This window comes from Equus caballus, chromosome 14 (genome assembly GCF_041296265.1).
Source record: "Equus caballus isolate H_3958 breed thoroughbred chromosome 14, TB-T2T, whole genome shotgun sequence".
Taxonomy (NCBI): Eukaryota; Metazoa; Chordata; class Mammalia; order Perissodactyla; family Equidae; genus Equus; species Equus caballus.
Window position 1 is genome coordinate 102,812,033 of NC_091697.1, and position 27,550 is coordinate 102,839,582.

The 27,550-nt window shown below is 39.0% G+C and overlaps 1 protein-coding gene across 9 annotated transcripts in view; it reads left to right on the forward strand.

Moving 5' to 3' along the window:
• The window catches only part of AP3B1 (adaptor related protein complex 3 subunit beta 1), a 227,657-nt gene that overhangs the window by 11,373 nt on the left and 188,734 nt on the right, over positions 1-27,550 (forward strand). For all 9 annotated transcript variants that reach the window (XR_011425714.1, XR_011425716.1, XR_011425715.1 and 6 more), the window contains exon 2: positions 24,364-24,439. Coding sequence is in view for 6 of the 9 variants with exons in the window: in XM_001918342.6 (XP_001918377.2) it covers positions 24,364-24,439 (76 nt within the window). In the remaining 3 variants the exon portion in view is untranslated. The remainder of the gene's footprint in view (positions 1-24,363; positions 24,440-27,550) is intronic.

Consider the following 27,550-nt stretch of genomic DNA (forward strand, 5'->3'; position numbering starts at 1 on the left):
ATAACTTAAAAATATTATAGAAGTAATTTATTGATTCACCAAATATGAGTGCCTTCTGTATGCTCGGCATTGTTCTTGATGCTGGGGATTAAGCAGTGGACAAAATGCTTGCTCCCATGGAACATTTATTTTAGTGGAAGGCAGACATGTAATGAACAAGTCAATATATGGTTGATCAGTTGGTGACAAGGAGAAAAACAAAGCAGGGAAAGAGGGTAGAGAGGGTGGGAGTTGGGTTGGAGTTTGAAATGGCAGGATCAGGAAAAGATCGGTGAGAATTTAATGGAGCACATACCTGAAGGAGGTGAGGGAGTGACATGCAGATGTCTGGAATAGCAAGTGCTCAGGCCCTGAGGCAGGAGAATTACTGACCTATGTGACGATCAACAAAGAGGCCAGTATGGCTGGAGTAGAGTGAATGAGGCAGGGAAGGTTGTAGATGAGGAGGTCAGGGAGGTAAGGGGCCAGATCCTCTAGGGCTTGGTAAAGCGCTGTAAGGACTGTGATTTTGCTCTGAGCGGGAAGGGAAGCCATGGGAGGGTTTTGAACCGAAGAGTGAGATGATCCAATTTACCTTTTAAACGGATCACTTTGCTTCCTGAATTAGGAATAGACAGCAGATCTGAGGCAGGGAGACCAGCAAGAAGACTGTTGCAGTAACCTAGGCAAGAGATGATGACCAAATTAGACTGGTGGTAGTGGGGAGGAGTGGTTGAATTCTGGATGTATTTTGAAGGTAGAGCCGATGAGATTTGCTCATGGTTTGGATGCGGTATGTGAGAGAAAAAGATATCAAGGATGGACACAAGGTTTTTTGCCTAAACAGCAGGAAGTTTGGAATTGTTATCAGCTAAAATGAAGATTATGTAAAGAGGAATTTTTTCAAGGGGGAAGGGGATCAAGAGCTTACGTAATGTTAAGTTTGAGATGCCGATTAGGCATCCAAGTGGAGATATTAAATAGTTGAATATATGAATCTGGAGCTTAGGGAAGGAGTCAGGCTAGAGATAAAAATTGGGGAGCCATAAGATTATAGATTGTGTTAAATACCATGGATGGGATGAGACACTAGGGCATGAATTTAGAAAGAGGTCAGAGTACTAAGCCCTAGGGCATTCCTGGAGGAATTGCGTCACACAGTAGGATTGGTCAAGTAAGGTGATTACAAGTGAGTTTTGTATTTGTCAATGTGGAGGGCTTTGGTGACCTTGACAAGCAGTTTAGGTGCAATGGTGGAGCTGAAAGCCTGACCAGAGTGGGTGTGAGAGAGAAAGGAGAAGGATTGTAGTTAGTGTCTATTAGAGTATAAGGGAGCAGAGAAGTGGAGTGGTACCTGGAAGGGAATATTAGGTCGAGGGATTTTTTTTTTTTTAAGATGGGAGAAACTTTATTGTCTTGTTTGCTGATGGAACCACCTGATGAAGAGGAGGGAAAACTGATGAAGCACCAGAGAGGAGAGAATCACTGGACTGGTAGCCTCTTTTCCTTGTAGAAAATTTAGCAAATACAAATTAGTTAAAAAATAACAATCCTAATTTCAACACCCAGAGAGAATCAGTTAACATGATATAGATCTTTGTCTTTCTTCTTTTGCATATATGCTGTGTATTTTTAAAGCAAAGCTATATGCCTTTATAGTGTAAAATCGCATTATAATTGGCTCTTTTCATTTACTAGTATATGGAGCCTGTTCATTTCTTAAATCGATAGTCCTTTTAGGACAAATTGTAACTAAGCCACTATCTTAACCACTAAACTATTAGAAAAGTAAACAACACTGGTATACAAATGAAGTTATATAATTAGCGCCACTAAAAGTTTTAAATAGTGTCTTGCACAGAGTGGGACCTCATTAATTATTAACTAATAAATAAAGAGAATAACCTATCAGAAGAATCAGTTCGAATGATGTTAGATGGTAGCACTGACCAGAGCTTTCCACACGTGGCTGTGTATACCTGGCAGAGGGAATAGCATATACGTAGATTTATAGCTGTGCTGTTCAATACGGTAGCCACTAGCCACAGGTAACTATTTTAATTTAATTAAAATTTAAAAATTCAGTTTCTGACTCACACTAGCCGCATTTTTATGTGCTCAGTGTAGCTAGCTGTTACTATATTGGATAGTGCAGATAAAGAGTATTTTCATTATTACAGAACATTCTTTTGGACAATGCTGGTTTAGAGGCAAGGATTTAGGGCTTATTGGGGAACAGGAAAAAATTCAATATGGCTGGCGCACAGAGTTGGAGGGAATTGAGGGACTGGTGAAAGGGAATCAGGCTCCATATGATGAAGCGTCTTGTATACCCATGCTCAGAAATTTGGATTTTATCATGAAGGTTTGCATATTAACGAGCTACCAAAAGATTTTAAGTAGAGGAGCAACATAGTGAGATTTTCGTTTTAGAAAGATCGCTCTGGCTGCACCTCGGTGTTTGGATTGGCCCACTATGTGAATGGTGGAATCTTCTGTGACATTGGAAACACAGAAGTAGAGCAAGTCTGGACTGAGGAGGGCAAGTGTTGAGTTCCGTTTTGGGCCTGTTGAGTTTGAGATGCTCGTTGGGCCTCTATTAGCAGTTACATACATGGACGCGACGCTCGGGAGCAACGCCTGGGCTGGAGATAGGGGTTTGGGAGTCATCAGTTGGTAGATGGTTTTGGAAACCGTTGAAGGGAAGACGTGTGGGATGTGAGGAGATGGCCAAGGAGGAATCTCGGTGAAGTCCACATTGAAAGGAGTGGGAGAATTGGAGCTCTCTCATGGACCAAGAAGAGAGAAGGACGTTTCGGGAAACCCTCGAAGTTGATTATACAAACAGAGCTTTGCGTTGTGTTTAAGCTTTAGGAAAAGGGTCAGACCCACTTCCTACTTCTGTAGGAGGAAGACGGCGAGTAAATTGTTGGTTGTGGTTTGCTGAGGCAGTATGGCAGAATGCTTAAGCTTGCCCACTCTGGAGCTGCTCTGCCTGGGTGTGAAAACTTGCCACAGAGCTAAGCAGTGGTACTTGGGGAGGTTACTTTACCACTTCATGCCCTTGGTTTCCTCATCTGTAAAATGGGATGAGGAGGATAATAGTACCTACACTCAGTGAATTATTGTGAGATTAAAAGATTTAACGTATGTATGTAAGCAGTGAACAGTGCCTGATACATAGTAAGCACAATAATTATTATTACTATTGTAATACCATTAAGATCAATTGAGCTTTTTTTAAAGTTTATTTTTGACAGTGTACTTTTTTCAACTGTTAAAATTTTAGAATCATTGTTAATTTTCACATTAAATATTGCTTTATGTTTTGTTTTGTTTTTTTTTTTGAGGAAGATTAGCCCTGAGCTAACATCTGCCACCAATCCTCCTCTTTTTGCTGAGGAAGACTGGCCCTGAGCTAACATTTGTGCCCATCTTCCTCTACTTTATATGTGGGACGCCTGCCACAGCATGGCTTGGTAAGCAGTGCATAGGTCCACACCCAGGATCCGAACCGGTGAACCCTGGGCCGCCAAAGCGGAACGTGTGAACTTAACTGCTGCGCAACTGGCCTGGCACCTGCTTTATGTTTTTAATTTTCAAATTATTGTTAAAGTTCACCCTACTATTATTCTGAATCGTATTTCACAAGCATTTGTAACAACTAAATTATATAAAGTATCTTTAATGTACATCACATAAAAATAAATGAAGTTAATAAGCGCTAGGTGAGTTCTGTGTGTTTATTGAGGATTTGGGAATAATGATTTTATAGTGTAAGAAGTAAAAAATGGACTCGTTTTAAACTTTAATATTCAGTCCTGCTGACAGGTGTTCTGTTGCTTTAAAGCTGCCTATTCTTAAAGAAGGAGTTCATTTCTCATTTTTCCTAAAAGAAGAGGGACTTATGTATGTTTTGCTTTCACAGAAGTGAAAGGAAGAGAGTGTTTCAGGGAGCTAAGTGGTCAGCAGTGCCAGCTGCTGGTGAGCAGCCCAGTAAAATAAAGTCAGAAGCAGTGTTTCTTTGATGTTGTGACAAGGCAGTTGTTGGTGACTGTGGTGATGGTGACAGCAGCATCAGGGGAAATCAGATTGCAGTGGATTGACAAATGGGTGAGAAGTGGGTCAAGGAAGACCTCTTCTCTAGAGAACTTTGGGGGGCTGGCCCAGTGGTGTAGTGGTTAAATTCGCCTGCTGTGCCTTTGCAGCCTGGGGTTCGTAGGTTGGATCCCGGGTGCGAATCTACACACTGCTCATCAAGCCATGCTGTGGTGGCATCCCACATACAACATAGAGGAAGACTGCCACAGGTGTTAGCTCAGGGCCAATCTTCCTCAAGCGAAAAGAGGAAGATTGGCAACAGATGTTAGCTCAGGGCCAATCTTCCTCACCAAAAAACAAAAAAAAGGAACTTTGGCTTCCGGGAGGGGGGAGAAAAATGGATGGAATTGTAGGGACACATGGAGTCTAAGGAGCTTTTGTTTTAAGGGCTAGAGAGAGCTGAGAATGCTTAAACGCTCATTGGAAGGAGGCACTAGAGAAGGGTGTCAGAAAACAGAGAGATCTAGGGCACAACAGAGAAAAGGAGGACAGGATGAATGTGGAGGCTTGGAAGTGTATAGTCTCCCGTTAATGAGGGAAAAATGGCTAGATCATCTGATGAGAGTGGGACGGGGAAGTGGGAGGGAAGGACGTTTGAGAAGAGGTTGAAGGAGCTGCCAGAGGCTATGGGAAGGCCCCGGACAGAGGGTCCAGGAAGGCTTGTTGGATGACGTCGAGGGCTTGCCTGGTTGAGGTTAGAGCCCTTTCACTTGTGCTGTCAACAGTCTCATCTTTTTCTCCAGCAGTGCTCGCCAGTCCTTGCAGAGACGTGAAGAAAACAGTGAATTCAGGATGCCCGATTGAGGTTTTGTTAGGAGGGTGCTGTGAATGACCGTTTGGCAAGTTGGTTTAGGATATTGGTAAGAAAGATGTGGAGGTGATTAATTACGTGGAATCTAAGCTGGAGTGGGAAAGAGGTAAAGGTAGCTGGGGCTGATGGGAAAAATAGAGGGCTCGGGTGCCACGAGCCTCTGTCAGAGGAGCAGGTGTAGGGGGAGTGATTGAGCGAGAGTGCTAGAAGGGTGGGAGATGGTGATCAGAAGCAGAGTTGTATGAGTTGAATATTTCAGAGATTGAGTAGTTTTGGATGTTGGCAAGCTTTGGGTGGAATTTGGGGTGTGACTATGGCTGAATAGCTGAAAGTTGTCTGGAAGAGTGAATCAGTAAAGATGACTAAGCTGAGGAACTTAGAAAAAAGGGTACTGAATGGGCCTACAAGTGGATGTTGAAGTCCCTCAGAATAGTAGCCAGAGGCTAAAATGTCCGGATTGAGTGGAGGAGTGGCAGATGACAACAGCAAGGATGATGAATGGGGCCCCTAAGCTCAGTGGTGGTGATTTTTGAAGATGTTTTCTGTGTGGATGCATTGAGTTGAGTATCAGAAATAATTAGTCTTCTGAGATCCTCCCTTCCCCCTGTATTTATCTAACGTAGAGCAGAATTTCTGGTCTGCGGCTAGCAAGTGTATGGAACTTTGTGGCCTGCATTTTGGGTGTTAATCTTACTCTTGCCTCTATTTTAATTTCCTTATTTTTCCTTTTCCCCATTAAATTTTCATAGTCTTGCTATATATTATGAATAATTGAATATCCCCCTTAAATTAAAGTTGGGGAACAGGGCAGGGCATAAATAAATAGGCCTATGTAACCGTGGGAGACAATAATAGTTTTGTCATTCGTCACTGCTCCCTCCATACCTCCATCACTGTAACTGTCAAACATGTATTGAGTGGCTACTCTGTGGAGCCTGAGTTCTTGGCTTGGGGGATACAAACCAGGATTATAATTGTAATAATAGCAGCAATAATACCTTATATTTTTGTAGGACTCTTATCTTCTCTGGTTTTCTGGCCATTCCCCAGTATACCTGAAGAACTCGCAAGTCCACCAGTCTTCCTGATAACATTTGGTCCTGGAGGTCTTCTGTCCTGCCTGCTGACCCTTGGTAGTAGAATCAAGTCTAAATTCTGTCTCTTCAAAACTACCGATTGTTGCTAGGCTTGAGCCTCTTTCTTCCCTTCCTTAATCCCCACTCTGCAGAGATCTCCAGACGCACTTCACCCCGGCCTCTTTTGGCTCAATTATTTGCACTAAATGCATATAAAACTCTTCTCTTCACTGGTGTTATAGATACAGGCTCCAGTTATTTGACCAGAAACCATTTCTGGATCGGGTTTATCTGAATCACGTGGGCTCCAAAAGTCTCTTCGTATGGACACCCTTTTCACCTGATCTAACTCCCTATCCTGTTACTCTCCCATCTGAATACTCCTAGGTTCTCTCTGTATGGAGCACACCTTCAATTTTTATAGGACTGCATGCCCACAGACTTGTACTTTTCCCCTTTTTTTGAGTGCTCATTATGATCCAAGGTGTGTAATTGCCCAGATGGTCTCTTGGTTTCCAAAATGGAGAAACACTTCCTGTGCTGTCCGAGCTCCTGGGGCTGCTCCCTCCACTTCCCTCACTCTGGGACTCCAGGGCTTTCACATTTCTTTTTGACAGCAGTTATCCATGTGTCAGTTTGCAAAACACTTTTTTCATAAGGACAGAACTTGTATAGTGACTTATATTAAGATGCAATGTCTGCTAAATTATAAAAACTGCTTTAAAAATATATTTCTCAATTATGCTCATTTTTTCCTTTATATAGTAACATTATGTTGACATTTTTCAAATGCTGCATATTGAAATACATTCAAAACATTATCATTACAACACGTGGCAAATAACTTCATATCTGCCTAATGTTATTCAAATTTTAAACTAACACAATGCATTAAACTTGATTGATGAAAGTACTACATGCACACATTTCATAAAACCAGAGCTAGAAGGGCCTTAGAAAATTTCTAGTTGAAGTGTCAGAACGCTGACATTAAGAAAAGTTAGTACTTGCTTAGTGCCGAATGGAATAAGGAATGCGACAGGGTACTGAAGGTGAGGGTGGTCACTGAGGCTGGAGCTGCTGGAGAGCTGGACTGTGATTTGGGCCTTGACACAAGGGTTAAGAAAGGATGCAGGGTCATTCTTAGCAGGGAAGAACCGAGAGTGAAGGTAAGATACTCCAGCGTTTTTCCTGGCACCAGTGCGTGAGCCCGTGTGGATGAAGAGGGGAGTTCTGGAAAGAAGCAGTGGAAAATGAGGTTCGAGAGGTAGTTGCTAGTGTGTGAAGGAAGTCGGACTTTAACTTCCCTTCTAAGAACAGGAGTTAATGATTACAAATGATTACCGCAGTGGTATTTTGGGAAGATTAATCTGGCATGGTATGGAGAATAGATTCGAGAAAAGAAACTGGAGACGGGAACCATAAAGGAGCTTGTTAGAAAAGGCCAGGAGTCCTGGGGTAGCGGTTTGGACTCTTGGTGTGGGTGGGTATGAAGAGGAAGGGGCCCGTGAACAGTGTTATGGAAGGAGGAGCTGTAGGTCTTAGTTACTCAGTAGATTTGGGTGAGATGGGGAATGAATCAAGCACTTCAGTTTGAAGTCTAACTGGAAGAGTGTTAGGACTAGTGACTGAAATGGAGAAAGGTGGAGAGGACATTTGGGAAGGAGAAGGGACATTTTTGTTGGTGATGTTGGACTAGAGTTTAGAGAGATCAGGGCTGTCGATGTGTATTTGAGGCTGTATTGAGGTGAGAGAGCACTCTATAGTTGTCTGTGACCAAATAATTGTATTTTTCATAAGACTTAAATTCTGTCAAAAATCTGTTTTTGAGATATGTTTGTGATTATTGAAAAGGTCAATATAAAATTGGCCAAAAATATTTGGAAATGAAAAAAAATAAAGACATAGGGTCTAAAGAACAGTAGCCCTGACTTGTGTGAGCAGTCAGATTAGTAAAGAACAGCGGCTCGTGTGCTGTAATCGAAGGAACGCACACAGCTTTCCTGCTGTCTTGTATGAGATAATGGTGATAATAGAGGGTAGTTCTTGTTATATTTTTATTTGGCACAGTAAAAGTGGATAACCTCGTGTCATTGCCCAGAATTTTTGTTGAAATTTTACCTAGTTCTTAAAATCCAGAAATCTGGGACACACTTCTGAATATTTAGGCTCAGTAAGAATTTTACAAACACTTTTATGTACTTTAATAAAATCAAAATAGATGACTCTTATTTAACATTACATGTTGTAGAAACGTTAGGGTTAATAGTAGATAAAGTTAGAAACACATAGTTCTTATAAATAGTTTCTGCCTATCTGACAACAGTGACAGTTACAATAACGGATTGGTTTTCTCAAGGTCATTGGACACTGGGACGCTTCTTTGGAGGGAAAATATGGTGCAGTGCCTGGAAATCAGAGAGAGCCTTGTTTGCACACGCCCACGCCACACAGTCCCATCTATCCTGGTACCTCGTACGTTACTTAAATGATTTTGGATCACAGTGGCCACAAATTATTTTTTCTTTTCTTTAGCATTCTTATTTTTAAAACTTTTCATTAATGTAGTAAAAATTATAAAAATTTTCAATGTAATTTGGTCAATAGAATGTTTTATATTTCAAAAATTTAAAACCACATGTGGAAATAAATTAATCTTTTGAAAATGACTATTAATTCTAGATGACAATAGTTTTTCAACAGATGGCAAAATTTAAAATAATTGTGTAAACTTAAGTGATTTGCGCTTTTAGATTCTTTTCCTGTCAAGCAGAAATTTGTAGGACCTTTTTTCTGTTTCTAGTCCCATGTGGCCTTCATCAGGGAACTTGATTGGGCCAGGTGAGTTTTTTTTTCAAATTGTGGTAAAAAAATACATAATATTAAATTTACCATCTTAACCATTTTTAAATGTGCAATTCAGTAGTGTCAGGTATATTCACAGTGTTGTCCTATAGATCTCTGGAACTTTTTTCATCTTGCAACACTGCCAGGTGATTTTTTTAAAAACTGAATTTTTTACTGAGCTTTTGAAGTGCTTCAGGGACAAAGCTTATCCAAGGTAGAGATTGCATATTGGTTTCCTCAATTCCCTACGTGGGAGGCTGATCCAAACTCATTAGATGGAAAACTTGCCTTCTGTGGCCTTGGAAAGTGTTTTTTTTTTTGAAAGAATTTGAAAATTCATCTAGCTTTGAGTTGGCATATCTTATTAACACGGTTGTAGAAAACTTACATTTATTCTACTACAGTTTATGAATTTCTTGGAGGAAAATCTAATACTAATACTCAGACTTGATGCGCACACTGCCTCTTTGGCACGTCTGTGTTTATGCCATCTGTTCCTGTGGCTCCGTGCCCATTGTGACAGTGGTGTGCCAGTAGCAGTGAGGCGTGCGAGCCAACAGAGATGAATTGTTTGGATGGAATGCGCTATTCTGTAATACTAATTAATTTTGAGCTGATGAATCTACATGAGATAATGTTAACCAAAGACAGTCAAAGTAATATCAGTGAAAATAAAATTTATTTTGACTTATACAGAAGTGTATTGCAGATGTTTTAGACTACTATTGAGAATAGTTAGAATTAGTTTTTATTATGGTTCCAGTGAGCAGTTTTCTTTTCATAAAAATTTTGAGTTTAGAAAGAGGAAAAAAATACCAGCAGTTTTCTCATGGTAGATTATAGGTCAGGGAGGAAGTATTGTGGCACTGTAGGTTGTGGATTTTATACTTAGAAGATACTACTTTTCAGTTCTTGAAATGTGTTCTTAATATACTCAACTTTGTAACAGAAGTTGACAGCAATGTGGTAAATGATAAAGGTCATATTTATTGTTCTATTCTTTCAGAGAAATACTTTTACATGTCCTTTGCCCATTTCCCTGTTGGATCAGCTTTATTGATTAGTTATGGGCTCTTTGTATTTTAAGAGAATTAGCACTTCTGTGAGATGAGTCCCAAATTCGTTTTATTTGTTTAAAGTTTGTGGCTTTTTTTTTAATGCAAGGGTTTTAAAACTTTCTTTTATTTATATTATTTATTTATTTATTTAAATATACTAGTTTTTATATTTATTAATTTTTTCCTTTATTGCTTCTGAGACTCCTCTAATCTTTGACTCTTGTATAGAAAGTGGCATTTTTGGTTTACAGGGCTCTTAAATAGTGAAAAAGAATTTTTGCCTGCTCCAACCAGTTTTTTGTCTCAGCATACATAAACTCAGCATGTATAAACTAGCTCAGTGGCTCTGTGAGATTTCCTTTAAAACTTTTAGGATGAGTAGTCACATTCTAGAAAACATTCCTAATATCCTAAGCAAAAGTAGAACTACTTTCTACTGCCCACCAAGAGAGCAAGTAGCTGAGGGCGTGGATAGAGGCTGGCAAACGTGGAGCCTTCCGGGGATGTATGTATGGCATCATGGTTTTCAAGGCAGGCTCGCATGGTGTGTGTACATGGAAGATGTCTGCCGAGGTTTTGACCTTTACTGGGGTCAGGGACCCTTTTGAGAATCCACTGGAAGCTTGGCGTTTTCCTGTATCCCTCTAAGGAACACGTTTAGTATATAGCCTATGTTCATGTATTCTTTCAACTAGTATTTATTGTGTGCCTGTTATGAGCCTGTGAGGAGTTCAGTGTACTTGAGAAAACAGCCATAGACCACGTTTACAGACCCTTTGCAGACCTCCTCTTGAGTCCTCACATATGCACGTTCATTCTCCCCTGGTATCTGCAAAATTCTTGTGGTTGGTTCTTTTTTGTCATTTGAGACTTCTGCTGAAATGATCACTACCCACAGAGGTCTTTACTTTTTTATTGTATAGCCCTATTTTAATTCTTTGAGTACTGCTTAACTGGTCGTCCTGTGCGTCTTTATGCTTTCCTTTTCTTCTTCCCTCCTCCCCCCCTCTTCCTTCCTTCTGCTGTCATTCCCCTTAACCCTCTCCCCCTGCCCCCCCCCCCCCCCGGCCACCACACAGACACACACAGACACACACACACGCACACACAGACACACACACACACATACACACGCACACACACACACATACACACACAGACACACACACATGCACACACACACATGCACACACACACACGCGCACACACACATTCTCACTTAGAATGTAAGTCCCAAAGGTCAGGGATCCCATTACTTAGAACAGTTCCTGGCACATAGTGGATATTGAATAAATGAATGTGCTAGACCCAGTGATAAGTGCTTTATGATGATCTCATTAAGTCTTCATAACAACCTGTTTGAAATAGATACCAACTTTTAATTTTGTTGATTTTTCTCTATTGTCGTTTGCTTTCTCTTCTATTTAATTCTCTTATCCTTTATATCCTTACTTTTTCTTTCAGTTTAATTTGCTGTTCTTTTTCTAGCTTCTTGAGATGGAAGCTTAGATGATTGATTTTCAAACTTCTTTTTTTTTTAAAGATTTTATTTTTTGTTTTTCTCCCCAAAGCCCCCCGGTACATAGTTGTGTATTTTTAGTTGTGGGTCCTTCTAGTTGTGGCATGTGGGACGCCACCTCAGTGCGGCCTGATGAGTGGTGCCATGTCTCTGCCCAGGATTTGAACCAGCAAAACTCTGGGCTGCTGAAGCAGAGTGCGCAAACTTAACCACTTGGCTGTGGGTCCAGCCCCTTAATCTTCTTTTATAATGCATTTAGAAATATAAATTTACTTCTAGACAAATTTTGTTGTTTTGTTTTGTTTTTGGTGAGGAAGATTGGCCATGAGCTAACATCTGTTGCCAATCTTCCTCCTCTTTTTGTTTGAGGAAGATTGTCCCTGAGCTAACATCTGTGCCAGTCCTCCTGTTTTGTATGTGGAATGACACCACTGCATGGCTTGATGAGTGGTGCATAAGTCCATTGCCAGGATCTGAACCTGTGAATCCTGGGCTGCTAAAGCGGAGTGTGTGAATGTAACCACTACGCTGGCCCTGTAAATTTGCTTCTAAGTACTGCTTTAGCTTCATCTCATGGGTTGTAAAATGTTGCAGTTTCATTAGTGAGTTCAAAATATTTTCTGATTTCCCTGATAATTTCTTCTTTGGCCAATAGGTCATTTGAAGTATGTTGCTTATATTTCCCAACATCTGAGCATTTTCTAGTTATTTTTCTGTTACTGATTTCTAGTTAGATTCCACAAACTCTGTATGATTTTAGATCTGTGAAATTTGTTGAGGTCTCATCCAGCATATAGTCTGTTTTGGTAAAGATCTAAGTTCACGTGATAAGAATGTTATTCTGTGGTTGTTGGATATAGTGTTCTATGCATGTCAGGTTAGCTTGGTTAAGTGTGTCGCTCAGATTTTCTGCGTCTTTATTGAATTTTTTTTCTGCTTGTTCTATCAGTTACTGAGAGAGGTATGTTAAAATTGCCAATCATGATTCTGGATGTGTGTTTTTCCTCTATTCTTTCAGCTTTTGCCTTATAGATAGAAGGTGTAAATTTAGAATACCTATAAATTACATATAAATTTAGAATTCTTTTATCTTCCCTTTTTTTTTTTTTTTAAGATTTTATTTTTCCTTTTTCCTCCCAAGGCCCATGGTACATAGTTGTGTATTTTTAGTTGTGCGTCCTTCTAGTTGTGGCATGTGGGATGCCGCCTCAGCATGGCTTGACGAGCAGTGCCTTGTCCACGCCCAGGATCTGAACCAGCAAAGCCTGGGCTGCTGAAGCAGAACGCGCGAACCTAACCACTCGGCCACGGGGCCGGCCCATCTTTTATCTTCCTTTTGAAATGATATCCTTTTATGTCCTGGTAGCAGATCCTCAGCTTTTATTTGTCTGAAAACCACTTTATTTCACCTTCAGTTTTGAAGGATATTTTCAATGGGTATAGAATTGAATGTTGTCCTTTTTTTAACTTTCAGCCCTTTAAAGATGTCATTCCATTATCTTCTGACTTCTATCATGTCTTAAAAAGTTGGCTATCAGGGGCTGGCCCCGTGGCTGAGTGGTTAAGTTCGCGCGCTCCGCTGCAGGCGGCCCAGGGTTTCGTTGGTTCGAATCCTGGGCGCGGACATGGCACTGCTCATCAACCACGCTGAGGCAGCATCCTGCGTGCCACAACTAGAAGGACCCACAACGAAGAATATACAACTATGTACCGGGGGGCTTTGGGGAGAAAAAAGGAAAAAAGTAAAATCTTTAAAAAAAAAAAAAATTGGCTATCAGTATTATTGTTGATCCCCTTAAGGCAGGGGTTAGCAAACTATGGCCTGCTTGTTTATGTAAATAAAGTTTTATTAGAATTCAGCTGTGCCCATTTATTTATGTATTGTCTATAGCCACTTTCACTCTACGATGGTAGATTTGAGCAGTTACATCAGAGATGATATGGCCTATAATGCCTAAAATATTTATTATCTGGCCCTTTATGGAAAAGGTTTGATGACCCTTTCTTTAAGGAAATGTCTCTTTTTCTTTGCATGCTTTTAAGACTTTTCTCATTGTCTCTGATTTTCAGCAGTTTGACTATGCTGTGCCTAGTGTAGTTTTCTTTATGTTTGTTTGTTATTCTTAAGATTTAAAAATATGTGGGTTTATGTCTTTCATCAGTTTGGAAAAATTCTTACCTATCAGCTCTTGAAATATTGCCTTTCTCCCATTCTCTCTCTTTCCCCTCTTTTTCGGATTCTAATTAGAGGTCCGTTAGATATTTTGACTATATTGCACACGTCTCTGATGCTCTGTTCTGTGTTTTCCATTCTTTTATTTCTTCCTGCTTCAAATTTTGTATTTTCTCTTGACCTGCCTTCCAGTTCAATAATCCTGTCTTTTGCTGTTTCCAGTCTGCTGTTAAGCCTATCTAGTGAGTTCTTAATTTCATATTCAGTCATATGCTGCATAATGACATTTTGGTCAGTGACTGACCACATATATGACAGTGGTCCCATTAGTACCACATAACCCAGGTGTGTAGTAGGCTATATACTATCCAGCTTTGTGTAAGCATTTCATCTGTTTTATCCATCTTTTCCTGTATTTTCCTGACCATATTAATTGCAGTTATTTTAAAGTCCCTATTTGATAACTCTGGTATCTGAATTACCCATGGATCTGTTTCTATTGCTTTTGTTTTTTTTCTCTCTTTTTTTTTTTGTCATTTGTTCCTGTTTTTAGCATGTCTCATAAGTTTTCATCAGATGCTAGATATTTAGGACAAAAATGTTGATGAGGCTCTGGATGATACTTTCTTCTGGAGAGGGTTGTGTTTTTTCTGACAGGCTGATAGAGTACTAACAGATCACTTTGATCCTGTTTAAGCTCAATTTTAGGCTTTTTTTTTTAAAGAGTGGCACCTGAGCTAACATCTGTTGCTAATCTTCTTCTTTTTTTTTTCTTCTTCTTCTCCTCTCCAAGGTCCCCCAGTACATAGTTGTATATTCTTGTTGTGGGTCCTTCTAGTTGTGGTATGTGGGATGCTGCCTCAGCATGGCCTGATGAGCGGTGCCATGTCTGCTCCCAGGATCTGAACCGGTGAAACCCTGGGCTGCTGGAGTGGAGTGCATGAACTTAACCACTGCGCCATGGGGCTGGTCCCCTCAATTTTAGACTTTTTAAGGTCTTGTCTATTTCAGTTTTTCTCTTACTTCTAGGGAACATCCGTACTCTTCTACTGTGGCCCTTCTGTGACCTTAATTGAAAGGCCTGGTTGTTTACCAAGACCTCTCTACTTGGGAGACATTTAAATTCCTCTTCTCTTCACAGCAGTGTGTGGTTGCTGAAATCTCTGCTCAGGTATTTAACCTCCCAGCTCCTGTTTTCTGCCTGGTTTCCCAGAATCTTTTCCTGTGAAAATGTAGCCAAGTACTTGAAGGGAGTTTGTACACAGATTTTTTGTTTTTGGTGAGAAAGGGTCTCCCTGAGCTAGCATCTGTTGCCAATCTTCCTCTTTTTGCTTGAGGAAGATTTGCCCTGAGTTAACATCTGTGCTAATCCTCCTCTATTTTGTGTGTGGGATGCCACCACAGCATGGCTTGATAAACAGTGTGTAGGTCCATGCCCGGGATCTGAACCCTTGGACGCTGGGCAGCTGAAGTAGAACACGTGAACTTAAACACTACAGCACCAGGCCGGCCCCGTACACAGATTTTTGTGTACCTTTTCACTGGTTCCCTCCTCTGTAGTTTTGCCCTTCAAGTTCCAGTCTCTCTGGTAGCCCTGAACTTTCATGTTTGTCTCTGTAGTCTCTTAAGACTGTCATTTCTCCTTGTGTTCTATTCTCCCAAATGGCAATTTGGGAAATGCACTCAGGGAAAGCTGGAGAATGAGGAGCTCACCTTGTGTGCTTCTCTTCTTTCCAGAATCTTGGCCTCGTAAGGCCTTCCTGCATTGGTTTATCTCCATTGCCTTCAGGAAATTATTTATTTTTTCCAGCTTTTATCGTTATTTTCTGTGGCAGGGTTAGTCTCTTACAAGCTACGGCACTGTGGGCAGATCTGGAAGTCCCGATGGTGTCTTCTAGACACAGCAGCCAGAATGATTCTGTTAGGTCATCTATCAGGTCATGATTCCCCTCCATTCAGAAGATTCTGTTAGGTCATCTTTTAGGTCATGATTCCCCTCCATTCAGAACCCACCCATGGCTCTTATTTCATTCAGAGTAACCCCCAGAGCCTTCAGTGTAATTACCCTTCTTTCATCATCTCTTTTGCCTCGACTGCCCTTCCTCTTGGTCCTTCCCTGCCACTGTCTGCAGGGCTGACTCCCTCACCTGCGGATCTTTGTTCAGAAGTTTCTTTGTTTAGGCTCCTCTGACCACCCTGTTGAAAGTTGCCGTGTCTTCTCTCCTGTGTTCTCTCTCTCTCCGCTCTGTTTTTCCCTCTTATCACTTCATGACTTAAGATTTACTTATTTATCGTGTTTGTTATCTCTTTTATTTATCACCATGAAAACTCTGTGAGGGGAGGGATTTTTGTCATTTTTATTCATTTGTGTGTCACAAAAGGAAATAGGAACCAGATGAGAATAGAGTTACAGAAACTAAGGAGGAGGGAATTTCAGGATGAGGGAGTTGTGGTCAATTGTGTCAACTGTAGAGGAATAATCTAGACGTAGTCATGAGATTCTGCATTGGATTTTTAAATTAGGAAGTTGCTTGTTATCTTTGTGAGAGAAGCTTTAATAGAGGAGTAAGAGAGAAGACGACGACCGCCAAGGGTTGAGGAAGTGGTGTAGCAGTAGTAGGTTATTCCTTTTTAATTTTGTAAACAATAGAGGAGGAAAAGTTCATGTTTACTTGAGTGATGTACGGTTCCTCCTTTTTAGAGGGTTAATAGATGGATGATTAGTTAGCTGGAGTTTTTTGTTTTTACTCACTCTTGTATTTATTGAGTGAATACTTTGTGCCGAAAGCATGCAGTGTTCTGCGTGTTGTCCCGGGAAGTACAGGCCCTCACGGAGCTGAAAGTCAGCAAGCCTTCGCGTTATGTGTGTAAACTCACTATACAGGCCAGTCCCTTTAACTGCATAGCACTAGAAAAAAGGAAATTCTGACTCTGGTTCCCAGCCTTTTTTTCTGCATATCTATTCCTGTGTACAAAGCTCCACTTGGAGTAGAAACGTCTTTCGCTCGATTGGTTCTCAAAGCACGAAGAGGTGCCCATATTTGAGAATTTTTTGGCGGGGCTTGATAAAGGTCCAGCCCTCCCCTCCTCAAAGATTCTGATGTGTCTTTTTGGGGATGTACCTTGATTGCAAATCACTATTCCTTATCACTTTTCTCAATCTATCATTCCTGGATTTAAGTTTCAGGTGTTGTTTTTTATGGTACACAAATTTTGTTGAGTGTTTTGAGGGAGAAGACGGTAACTGTGTAGTTCAGTGCTCTCAAGCTGGTGAATGGCCTTTTTTTTCTTTTGAGTTTCCAGTCCATCATGGATGGATACTTCTGTAAAATGCAATAAAATATAAATTACTAGAAAAATGAAATGGAAAAAAACCATGCAAAATACAAGCCCCAACTTTTTATTGAATTCAAAAGATAGAAAATTACACCGTTGACTTGCCCTGTCTGGTTTCTAACTGTGCTTGCTCTCAGTTTGAGTACGTGTCTCCTGCATTAGAAACAAAAATGTGTGGACTGGCAGTGGTTCTTGGAGCAGACTTTCTCGGATTGCACTTTGAGTAGCGCTGATACAGTGTACCGTGTTACACAGTCTTAATTTTTCCCCTAATTTACGTTGTCATTAAAAGGAGTGGAAAGTTTTAATGAGTTAGGATTATAGATTTTTTAAAAAGAGGTAATTTATACTATGAAAAGCCTTACTACCCCGTAAGGTCTTCTGTGTAACTGGTAAAATTTTGCTTTTCGGTTATACTTACTGCTCTATACTGGTGCTCAACTAAGAGCAACTTCCCAGTAATAGTAAGATTTCCTTTAACATTCCAGTTAGGTATTTTTCTCTGTCCTGGAAACTATAAAAACAGGTGTATTTTGAACATGAAAGGAAAAGTTATACCGCTTAACACCACAAGATGTCACTTATGTAAAAATAAAGTTGATATCCTAATACTCAAAGCCGGAAAGCTACAGGTACGCAGGTAAATGAAGAACCAGGTTAAAAAAAAAAACAATTTGAAACGTGTTGGTTTTCAGCAGCTTCTATGAAAATATTGCCATTTCGGCATAATTTTGAATCAGCTCTTTTGATGTTTAGCAAACGGAACTGCTTAATTTCTGAGATTAATGTAGTAATGTGTGTTAATAGGCGATATTTGATTCTACATAACAAAGGAAGTAGACCTAAAATTACTCAAAACAAGGGAAGGTATTTTGAGGGTAAACTGGTGTTATGCTGTTAACTTTCCCAAATCTGTACTGTTTTGGTAACAAGCAAAGACAATTTGGGGAAGAAATACGTAATTTATATCAGAATTTTCAATAGGTCTTTATGTGACATGTCTATGAGAAGTGAATATTGCGTCAGGTTGAAAGAGTGCCTGGGATTTTTCTTGTCTCTTTTCTCTGAACCTCGAAGTTATTAGCTCTCTGCCCGTGTTAACACAGAAGATATTTATATTTGTTGTTGAAGACTATCTTTTCTGTTAAACACAAAGAGCAAAACCTTTGGCTTTAATATCAGGATCTTGTTTTCTTGTTTTTAGTTTGCGAGAGTGGGTCAGGACCTGAATGTGGCGGGAAGGGGACTCTGGCATCCGGAGCTTAAGAGGAACAAACCGTGGTTCCATCAGGCCATGAATAAGATTACGCTGGGGTCAGAGGCTGGGATGTCCTAAAAACTGACACTTCATTGTTCTGCCTTGCTCGCTTCTCTCTCCAGTAATGCTGTTGGAGAAGAATGGTGGAAAACTCCTGGAAAAAGAGAAGGGCATCAGACGTGATAAATGAATTTTCTTTCTTTTTTTGACCTGTATCTGATCACATTTTCTATTTAGCTCCTATCTAATTAGTTCAGTTTTTTCGCTTTCTTGCCCACAATAAAGTTTTTAAGATTTCCTGTATGTTTTAGGGTTTTCATTTATAAAAGTGTATATGGTCATTAGGTAAAATAGGAAAATAACAAAAAGTAGAAAGAGAAAAACATTAATTTTTCTCCTCTTTCAGTTACCTGTGCAATGCGAGAGTCTGAGAAGTTTTAAGAAGCGATTCTGTATTTGGCAGTTGTATATCCTCAGATACAGTTTTTATATATTGCTCTCTCTCCTATTTATATATTTAATTTTATGAGCTGCTTGCAAAGGAAGAGTAATTTTTTTCATAATGAATTTCTTTGCCTGTACTCTTTTTAGAAAGAATGTGCTTAGTTTTCATTTGTCTATTTTTTACTGCAATGACAGTTTGTGACATTTAACTCCTGCGTTAGTTTGCTGGGGCTGCCATGACAATATGCTGTAGACTCGGTGGCTTAATCAGCAAATCTATTTTCCCTCAATTTTGGAGGCTGGAAGTCCAAGATCAAGGTGTTGGCAGGGTTGGTGTCTCCTGAGGCCTCTCTCCCTGGCTTGCAGATGGCCGCCTTCTCGCTGTGTCTCACATGGTCATCTGTTGGTCTTTGTGTGTCTGTGTCCTAATCTGCTCTTATAAAAACATCAGTCATATTGGATTAAGGCCCACTCATATTGCCTCATTTTAACTTAATTATCTCTTGAAAGGCTCTATCTCCAAATATAGTCACATTCTTGGGAGTTAGCGTTTCAACGTACAAATTTTGGACGGGACACAACTCAGCCCATAACGACACCTGATTGATATTCATTGATTTTTTTTTTTTAAAGATTGGCACCTGAGTTAACAACTGTTGCCAGTCTTCTTTTTTTTTTCTTCCCAAAGCCCGCCAGTACACAGTTGTATATTCTAGTTGTGAGTGTCTCTGGTTGTGCTATGTGGGATGCTGCCTCAGCGTGGCCTGATGAGCGGTGCCATGTCCACGACCAGGATCCAAACCGGCGAAACTCTGGGCCACCAAAGTGGAGCGTGCAAACACAGCCACTCAGCCACGGGGCCGGACCCTGATGTTCATTCTTGACAAGTGCTTACTGCCTACGTTTGGCCTCAATTTGTAAAATGTGCAAAACTAAAGTAAGTATTCTTGTCAGGGATATTTGGAGTAAAGGGTCTCTTCTGACCTAATTTTAAGCCTAAAATGAGGTGGAAGGGCTTCTGATACTTTGTTTTTGGGGATTCAGCTGTGTTGCATGAAAGAGCCACGTGGATTAAATGTTTTATCGTTTCTTTTCTGTAGAGCTTATTGTAAAAACTATGAAAGACTGCTAATAACTGTTGCAAGTAGTTAATTACAGTTTGTAATACTATAATCTTAGTGTCCTGTCGATTTCTTACAGTCATTTAAGAGGATTTTCCTTTGTATTAACATTAGATTCAGTGCTTTAAATTCTTGAGTAAGCATGGAGCTTAAATGTGATACTCTAGTTTCAAGGTGGGTAAAATGTGGCTTATCTAATCCCTAATAATGCATTTCTCAGAAATAGATGTGTGTCTTTTAGTCTTCCTTTGGAGAACTAGGCGTCTTTTTCTGGAACTAGAACATCATAAGACTTTTTAATATAAACTTTATGAAGGTATAGTTTGTGTACAACAAATTTTCCACCTAAAGATTATAATTTGATGTTTTGACAGACGTATACACCTGTGAAATTACCACCACAATTGAAAAGACACAGAACATTTCCGTAATCTTATGGAATAAGAAATTTTCTTATGTCCCTTTGTTGTCCATTTCTCCCTCTCCCCATGGCCCTAGGATACCATGATCTGCTTCCTGTTGCTACAGATTTATTTGCATTTTCTAGAATTTTGAATGGATTAAATTATGCTGTTTTGTATCTGGCTGCTTTCACTCAGCATAATGATTTTGAGAATTCATCTGTCTTGTTGCATGTATCAGTAGTTAATTCTTTTTCATTGCTGGATAGTATCCCAGTGTATGGATAAATCATATTTTACTGATGGACGTTTGGAATTTTTCCAGTTTTTTACTATTATGAATAAGGCTGCTGTGAATATTCATGTAAGTGACTGTGTGGAAGTACATTTTTATTTCTCTGGGGAGTGGAATGACTGGGTCACATGGTAGATTTATGTTTAATTTTGTAAGAAACTCCCAGTTTTCCAAAGTGGTTTTTTTTAAACATTCCCACCAGTAGTGTGTGAGTTTTAGTTGCTCCATAGCCTGGCAACATTTGTTATTGTCAGTCTTAACTACACCTGTACTAATGGATGTGTAATGGTATCTCATTTAATTGGCATTTCCCTGGTGATTAATGATCTTAATTATCTTTTCATATGCTTATGGGTATTCCTAATCTTTTGTGAAACGACTTTTCCAGTCTTTTGGCCATTTCTTTTGATTGTCCTGTTTGTCTTCTTATAAATGAGTTATAATTAAAAAGTTATGTAACTTTTTAAAATTAAACTTTTGATTTTGAGATAATTGTAGATTCATGTGCACTTATAAGAAATAATACAGAGAGATCTTGGGTACAGTTTACCCAGTTTCCTTCAGTGATAAACTATAGTATAATATCACAACCAGGATGTTGACATTGATATATTTCACCCATCTTGTTCAGATTTCCTTAGCTTACTTGTACTTCTTTGTCTCTGTGTGTGTGTGCTTTTCCTGTGTAGGTTTGTGTTGCCATCATGACAGTAGGGATCCATAGCAGTTCCATCACCACAGGGATCTCTTCTGTTGCCCTGCTCTATCTCCCTTCCCTTTCTTGAGATTAACCCTCAGCAACCATGAATCTTTCTCCATTTCTATAATTTTATTATTTCAAGAGTTTTTATATGAAGAGAATAACAGTATGTAACGTTTTAGAATTAATTGACTTTTCTCACTCAGCATACTTCTCTGGAGATTAATTAGAGTTGTTGCGTGTATCAGTAGTTGGTTTCTTTTTTACTGATGAGTAGTATTCCATGCCATGAATATACCATGACTTGTTGACCCATTCATCCATTGAAGGGCACCTAAGTTGTTTCCATTTTGGCTAGCAGGAGTAAAGCTGCAGTGAATACCTGTGTACAGGTTTTTGTGTGAGTATAAATTTCTGTTTTTCAAGGATAAATGCCCAAGAGTGCAATTACTCTGGGTTGTATAATTGCAGAAACAGCTCACCTGCCAGAGTGACTGTAATCTTTTACATTCCCACCACAGTATGTGAGGGATCCATTTCCTCTCTGTCCTTACTATCATTTGCTGTTGTCACTATTTTTTGGTTTTAGATGAGAGCCCTTCTCTTATGTCTGTAGTGATATCTTGCTGTGGTTTTAATTTGCATTTCCCTAATGGCTAATGAAGTTGATTATCTTTTTATTTGCTTTTTGCCATTTGTGTATCTCCTTTGGTGAATTGTTTGTTGATTTCTGTATTAGTTTGCTAGAGCTGCCACAGCAAAATAGGACAGACTGGGTGGCTTGATCAACAGACATTTATTTCTCAGTGTTGTAGAGGCTGGAAGTCCAAGACCCAGGTGTTAGCAGGTGTGGTTTCTCTTAAGGCCTCTCTCCTTGACTTAGAGAAGGCTGCCTTCTCTGTGTGTCCTTACATTGTCCTGTCCTGTGCTTACTGCCTACATTTGGCCGCAAAAGTCTGACAGCCTTCCTTCATTTTATCCCATCCCTTCCCTTTGTTCCAAGCTGGCAGTGTTTCTGCTGGTATAACCCCATCTCTACTCCTGGCTTCTGCTGAGATGTCAGATTAAATCCATGAGTGGTACTCAGGACCTCTTTATCAAATGATTTTCCAGCCACACTTTTGAAAGAGGTTTGAAGATGCTTTCTTGTTTTTTGCAATACAGATAGACTGAGAATTTTCCAAATCTTCAAATTCTACTTTCTTTTTGCTCAACAATTCCTTTAATTTATCTTTCTTTCTCATGTTTACTATAAGCAACAAGGAGAAACCAGGCTGCGCCTTCAGCACTTTGCTTAGAAATCTCCTCAGCTAAATATCCAAGTTCATCACTTTTAGCTTCTACTTTCCATGTACACCAGAACACAGTTGAGCCAAGTTCTTGCCACTTTGTGACAAGGACCGCCTTTCCTCCAGTTTCCAATAACATCTTCCTCTTTTCCATCTGAGATCTCATCATCATCACCTTTAACATGCATATGCCTGCCACAGCTTCTTCAAGGCAATCTAGGTTTTTTTAAACATACATCTCAAAACTGTTCCAGCCTCTACCCGTTACCCAGTTCCAAAGCCACTTCCACGTTTTTAGGTATTGTTATGGCAGCGCTCCACTTCTGGGTACCAAAATCTGTAATAGTTTGTTAGGGCTGCCAGAACAAAACATCACAGACTGGATGGCGTAAACAACGGAAGTGTGTTTCTCACGGTTCTTCCAGGAGGCTGGAAGCCCAAGATCAAGGTGTTGGCAGGTTCGGTTTTTCCTGAGGCCCCTCTCCTTGGCTTGCAGATGGCTGCCTTCTTGCTGTGTCCTCACATGGCCTTGTCTCAGTGCCACCTTTGGTGTCTCTCTTCTCATAAGGACACCAGTCCTGTTGGATTAGAGTCACACCCATATGATCTTATGTAACCTTAATTACCTCTTGAAAGTCCCTGTTTCCACACAAAGTCACATTGGGGGTTGGGGCTTCAATGTATGAATTTGGGGGTGCGGGGACACAATTCAGTCATAACAATGTCTTTTGTCCCTTTTCTAATTGATTTTCTTTTAACTGTTGAGTTTTGGAGTTCTTTTTATATTTTGGATACCAGTCCTTTGTCATATATATATGGTTGCAAATATTTTCTGCCAGTCTGTAACTTTGTTTTCCTCTTAAGAGGATTTTTCATGGAGCAAGTGTTTTTAATTTTGATGAGGTCCAATTTATCGTTGTTCCCTTTTGTGGGCTGTGCTTTTGGTGTCAAGTCTGAGAATTCTTAAATCTTTTCTGCCATGTTGGAGGAAAAACGATTATAAATTGCAAATTATACATTTTCTTTTGCTGGGGGGAATTTGCAAATTTATAGAAAGAAGGTTCACTTGAAAGAATAGAGGCAGGTCTGTTGTGAGCAAAAGAAACTATTGAGAGACAATTCTTCATGAGTTTTTCTCTTTTTTTGCAACTCTTCTGTATAAAGCATTGATAGTTTTTGTTCTGCACTATCTTTTAGGGAGGTTTATATAGTGCTGCTTGGAAAACAGAAAATCTCTCTCTCCTTGGCAAAGTTATCTTACCTGGTAGCATCATCATATACTTGTCATCCAAGCTGGGAAAGGGGGCGTCCTTATTGAGTGCCACTGTCGCATCCCTCATATTTAGTCAACTTCTAAGTAATTCTTGAATCTATCCTTCATTTTCATCCTTATCACTAACTACTCTGGTTCATTACCTCCTTTTCTCATTTAGATGTTAAAATTTCCTTAATTCTTTGAATTAGGGAGTACCAGTGGGGGTTTCCTATTGTATTTATGTCCTTTTTTTGGGAGGAGTCAGGGATAAAAAAAGATGGTGTGAATGACACATACCCTTTCTGTAATCAGTGCTCTTTCTTGTGATATTCTGAAGAAAGTTCATTTTGGCTTATCAAAATATTTTAGTGCCAATTCAAGGATTTTTCTTATTTTTTTTTTCTGATGATTATGCAGAAGAAATTTTGGGATGAGAGAGTGTATGCCCATGTTCACATTGATATTTTGCCCAGAACCGAGGTACAGTTTTATATTTTTGTTTCACTGATGGGTTTCATGACAACAGAGCACTTTGGTCTTATTTTGTAGGATTAGATGAGAAATATATATTAATTATAAATAGGAATGCAGTTATGCATGTTCTGTCATATTATTTCTAATTCTTATGAAGGTAGTATATTTTAACAGCTGTGTAGTGTAGAAATCTAAATATGGAAATTTTTTGTTTTCTTTTGTATAGGAATGAAGATCTCAAGCAAATGTTGGAGAGCAACAAAGATTCTGCGAAGTTGGATGCTATGAAACGGATTGTTGGGGTAGGTAAAATAGATCATTGCAATTTTTGAAAAATGGACACGTAATGATGATATTAAATATATATATTCAATAATATGTTAAATGTCAAATCGAATATCTCATTTGCCCTTTAATATTAACTTAGAACTCCCTGTCTACAATGTTTTGGAAGAAGTGTCAGAATTCAGAAACTTGAGTTCTAATTCCATTTTTTCTGTATTTAATTACCCTATATCCAATATCATGATATTTCTCCTATGAGATTGAGAGAGCTAATCATTTTGAAGGCAAAATGAGATTATATACAGCAATATTCTGACTGTCTAAAAAGAGGGATATGAATTAGCTAAAAAATATTTTTTTGTCATTTCATGACTTAAAAATTGTGAGCATGCTTTCTTCTGTGTTTTAGATTCCATTACTACCAAGAGAAATGCTTTATTCTATTTAGTAGCATAGAACTTGTAATGAGTATTAGTAAGCAAAATTCAAACCATCGACTAATGTGTTATTAGAGGGATTCCATGGTCAGAGAGCTAAGAATATAATGCAGTTCCTAATTATGTGTAAAATCTCTAATAGAATACTTTTGCAGTTTGTGTTGCTCTTGCTCTATTTTTTTCGTTTAATTTTTTACATTCACAGTGAAAAAAACTGGCTTAATTCAGTGACTATGTAATGCTAAAGAGTCCTGCTTTTGTCTCAGTGGAATTAAATCAACGAAACCTGTCTTTCTCATCACTACTATGCGTTTTATCACCACTATTGCTGATTTTATTTCCCACGCATTTTTATGCAATAAGGTCAAAATATAATAAATTTGCATAATTTCACAAATAAACTCTATTGCAATAAGATGATAAAACAGCTGAAACAGTACTGTTTTCCAGCAGGCGGTGCCACCATATAAGTGTTTGAAATTTTCTTTCTTTTCTTGATACAGTCAAGTCTAAATCCTATTTATAAAAGATGATTATAGTTATCAATATGTTCTGTTAAAAGGTGAGTTGTTATGAAAATCAAATATATAAAAGTGAAGGTCTTATTGCATCTGCTGAACACCTGTAAATTACTTGGTTCTTATATTCAGCTTTATGCCATTTGGTAATGTAGGGGAAATGTTGAAGATTCTTTAGTAAATTTTTCATTTGTTAATGTTATACTTTATAAATAATAGCATTTATGGACAGGTAGTTCTTGCTTTGCATGGCTTTGATATGCAGAAATTTCAGTTACCCTAGTTTAGTTAAATAATGCCAGTACCCTAAGACACCGTTCAAATTTCAGTTCCTGTGGTATCATTAGCATAGTAATTGCATAATATACCAACTTCAGCACTAACTCTTCAGTCCACAGCTTACTCTGTAGATAGCAAGTGTGCATGGTGGTCAGTGACTGGTCATGGCACGTCTTCCACAGTCTTGTAGTGATTGGTCACTGTGTGTCTCATTCAGTTCATCCTCATGTAGTTGGGTTCCTTCCTTGTTTCCCAGTGAGAAACTGACTTGACATTTTACAAAAATGGATAATTGAAAGAGGGATTTGGTTAACAAAGATGAAAATGTAGCAGAGAAATGAAAAGTGATAACACTGGAAATGAAAATCCGATAGAATGTAAATGGAGTTAAAGAGAAATAGCTGACTGTGGGAATGGTGACACGGCCACTTTTTGAGAGCCTCTAAATATGTAGCTGGAGGAACTTCGTGAAGGTGAACTTTTCAACATAAATGAGGAAAATGTTTGTGATGAAAAGGGTGAAGATAAGCCAGAGGAAGTGATGCTGCCAAAAAACTTCACATTAGAGAAATCCTAGGAGATAATTCACAACACTGAAAGTGCCAAGGATGAAATGCTGGAAAGTGATCCAGCCTTGGATAGGAGTTTGGTAAGTTACCAAGGTATAGAAGAGATGCTTGCTCAGTGTCTTAAATTAAATGGTGAGAATGAGGCACAACCATTCCAAATACTCTTGATAAGATATTCTCAGTGTTTCCAGTGTTCTAAATTATAGTGTAATAAATAAATGTCAGTTTTACTATTTTTCATTTTCCTATTCATTTATAACTGACAGTAAGAGAGTTTTAATGTTTTTGCAAAATTTTTAAAAGTCACAGATCAATTGTAAGCTTTACAATTGATTATCAAGATTGCTTTGCGTGGTTTCAGTTTGCGTTCCTGCTGGTTACTGTCCCGCACTGGCCTGTAAAGCAGCCATTGCTCTTAATTATTTCATTAAACTTTGGCTTTTACGTCCCATTAAGATACGTTATTTCACTAAATCTGAGGATACTATCAAAATTCCAGTTTCAGTTGGATCTGAAACTCTCTAAGACCTTCTTTCTTTTTTTTCATGTTACCTGTAAATTAACCAGTATTTATTTATAAACTAAAAATTTTGAACTTTTTGGAGTAAACCATTTTTATTGCTATGAAAAATGAAGCCAGTTAAAACTGTTAAGAAATTAACTACAGGGCCAGACCTGGTGGCCTAGTGGTTGAGTTCAGTGTGCTCTGCTTCAGCAGCCCAGGTTTTTTTTCTCAGGTGTGGACCTACACTGCTTGTCTGCCAGTGGCCCTGCTGTGGTGGTGGCTCACACACAAAGAAAGAGGAAGATTGGCAGCAGATGTTAGCTCAGGGCGAATCCTCCTCAGCAGAAAAAAAGAAAAAGAAATTAAGCACAATTTCTCCTCTTTTTCTTCCTAAATTTAAAAGATTAACAAGAGTTTTTGGATCTAGATTATTCTTCAATATTTAAAAAAGAACATGAACAACATAAAACCCAATTATCGTAATACACCACGTTAACAGAAGGAAGGAGGAAGAAAACCACATTATTGTCTCAATTTATACAGAAAAAGCTTTTGACAAAATTCAATATTCTTTCATGAGAGAACATTCAACAAACTAGGACTAAGAGGAGACTACCTCAGTATGTTAAAGGCCATATATGAAAAACCCACAGCTAACATCATACTCAGTGGTGAAAGACTGAAATCTTTTCCTCTACACTCAGGAACAAGACCAGGATGTCTGCTTTTGCCACTTCTATTCAGCAAAATATTGGAAGTTTTAGCCAGAGCATTTAGGCAAGGAAGAGAAATAAAAGGCATCCAAATTGGAAAGGAAGAA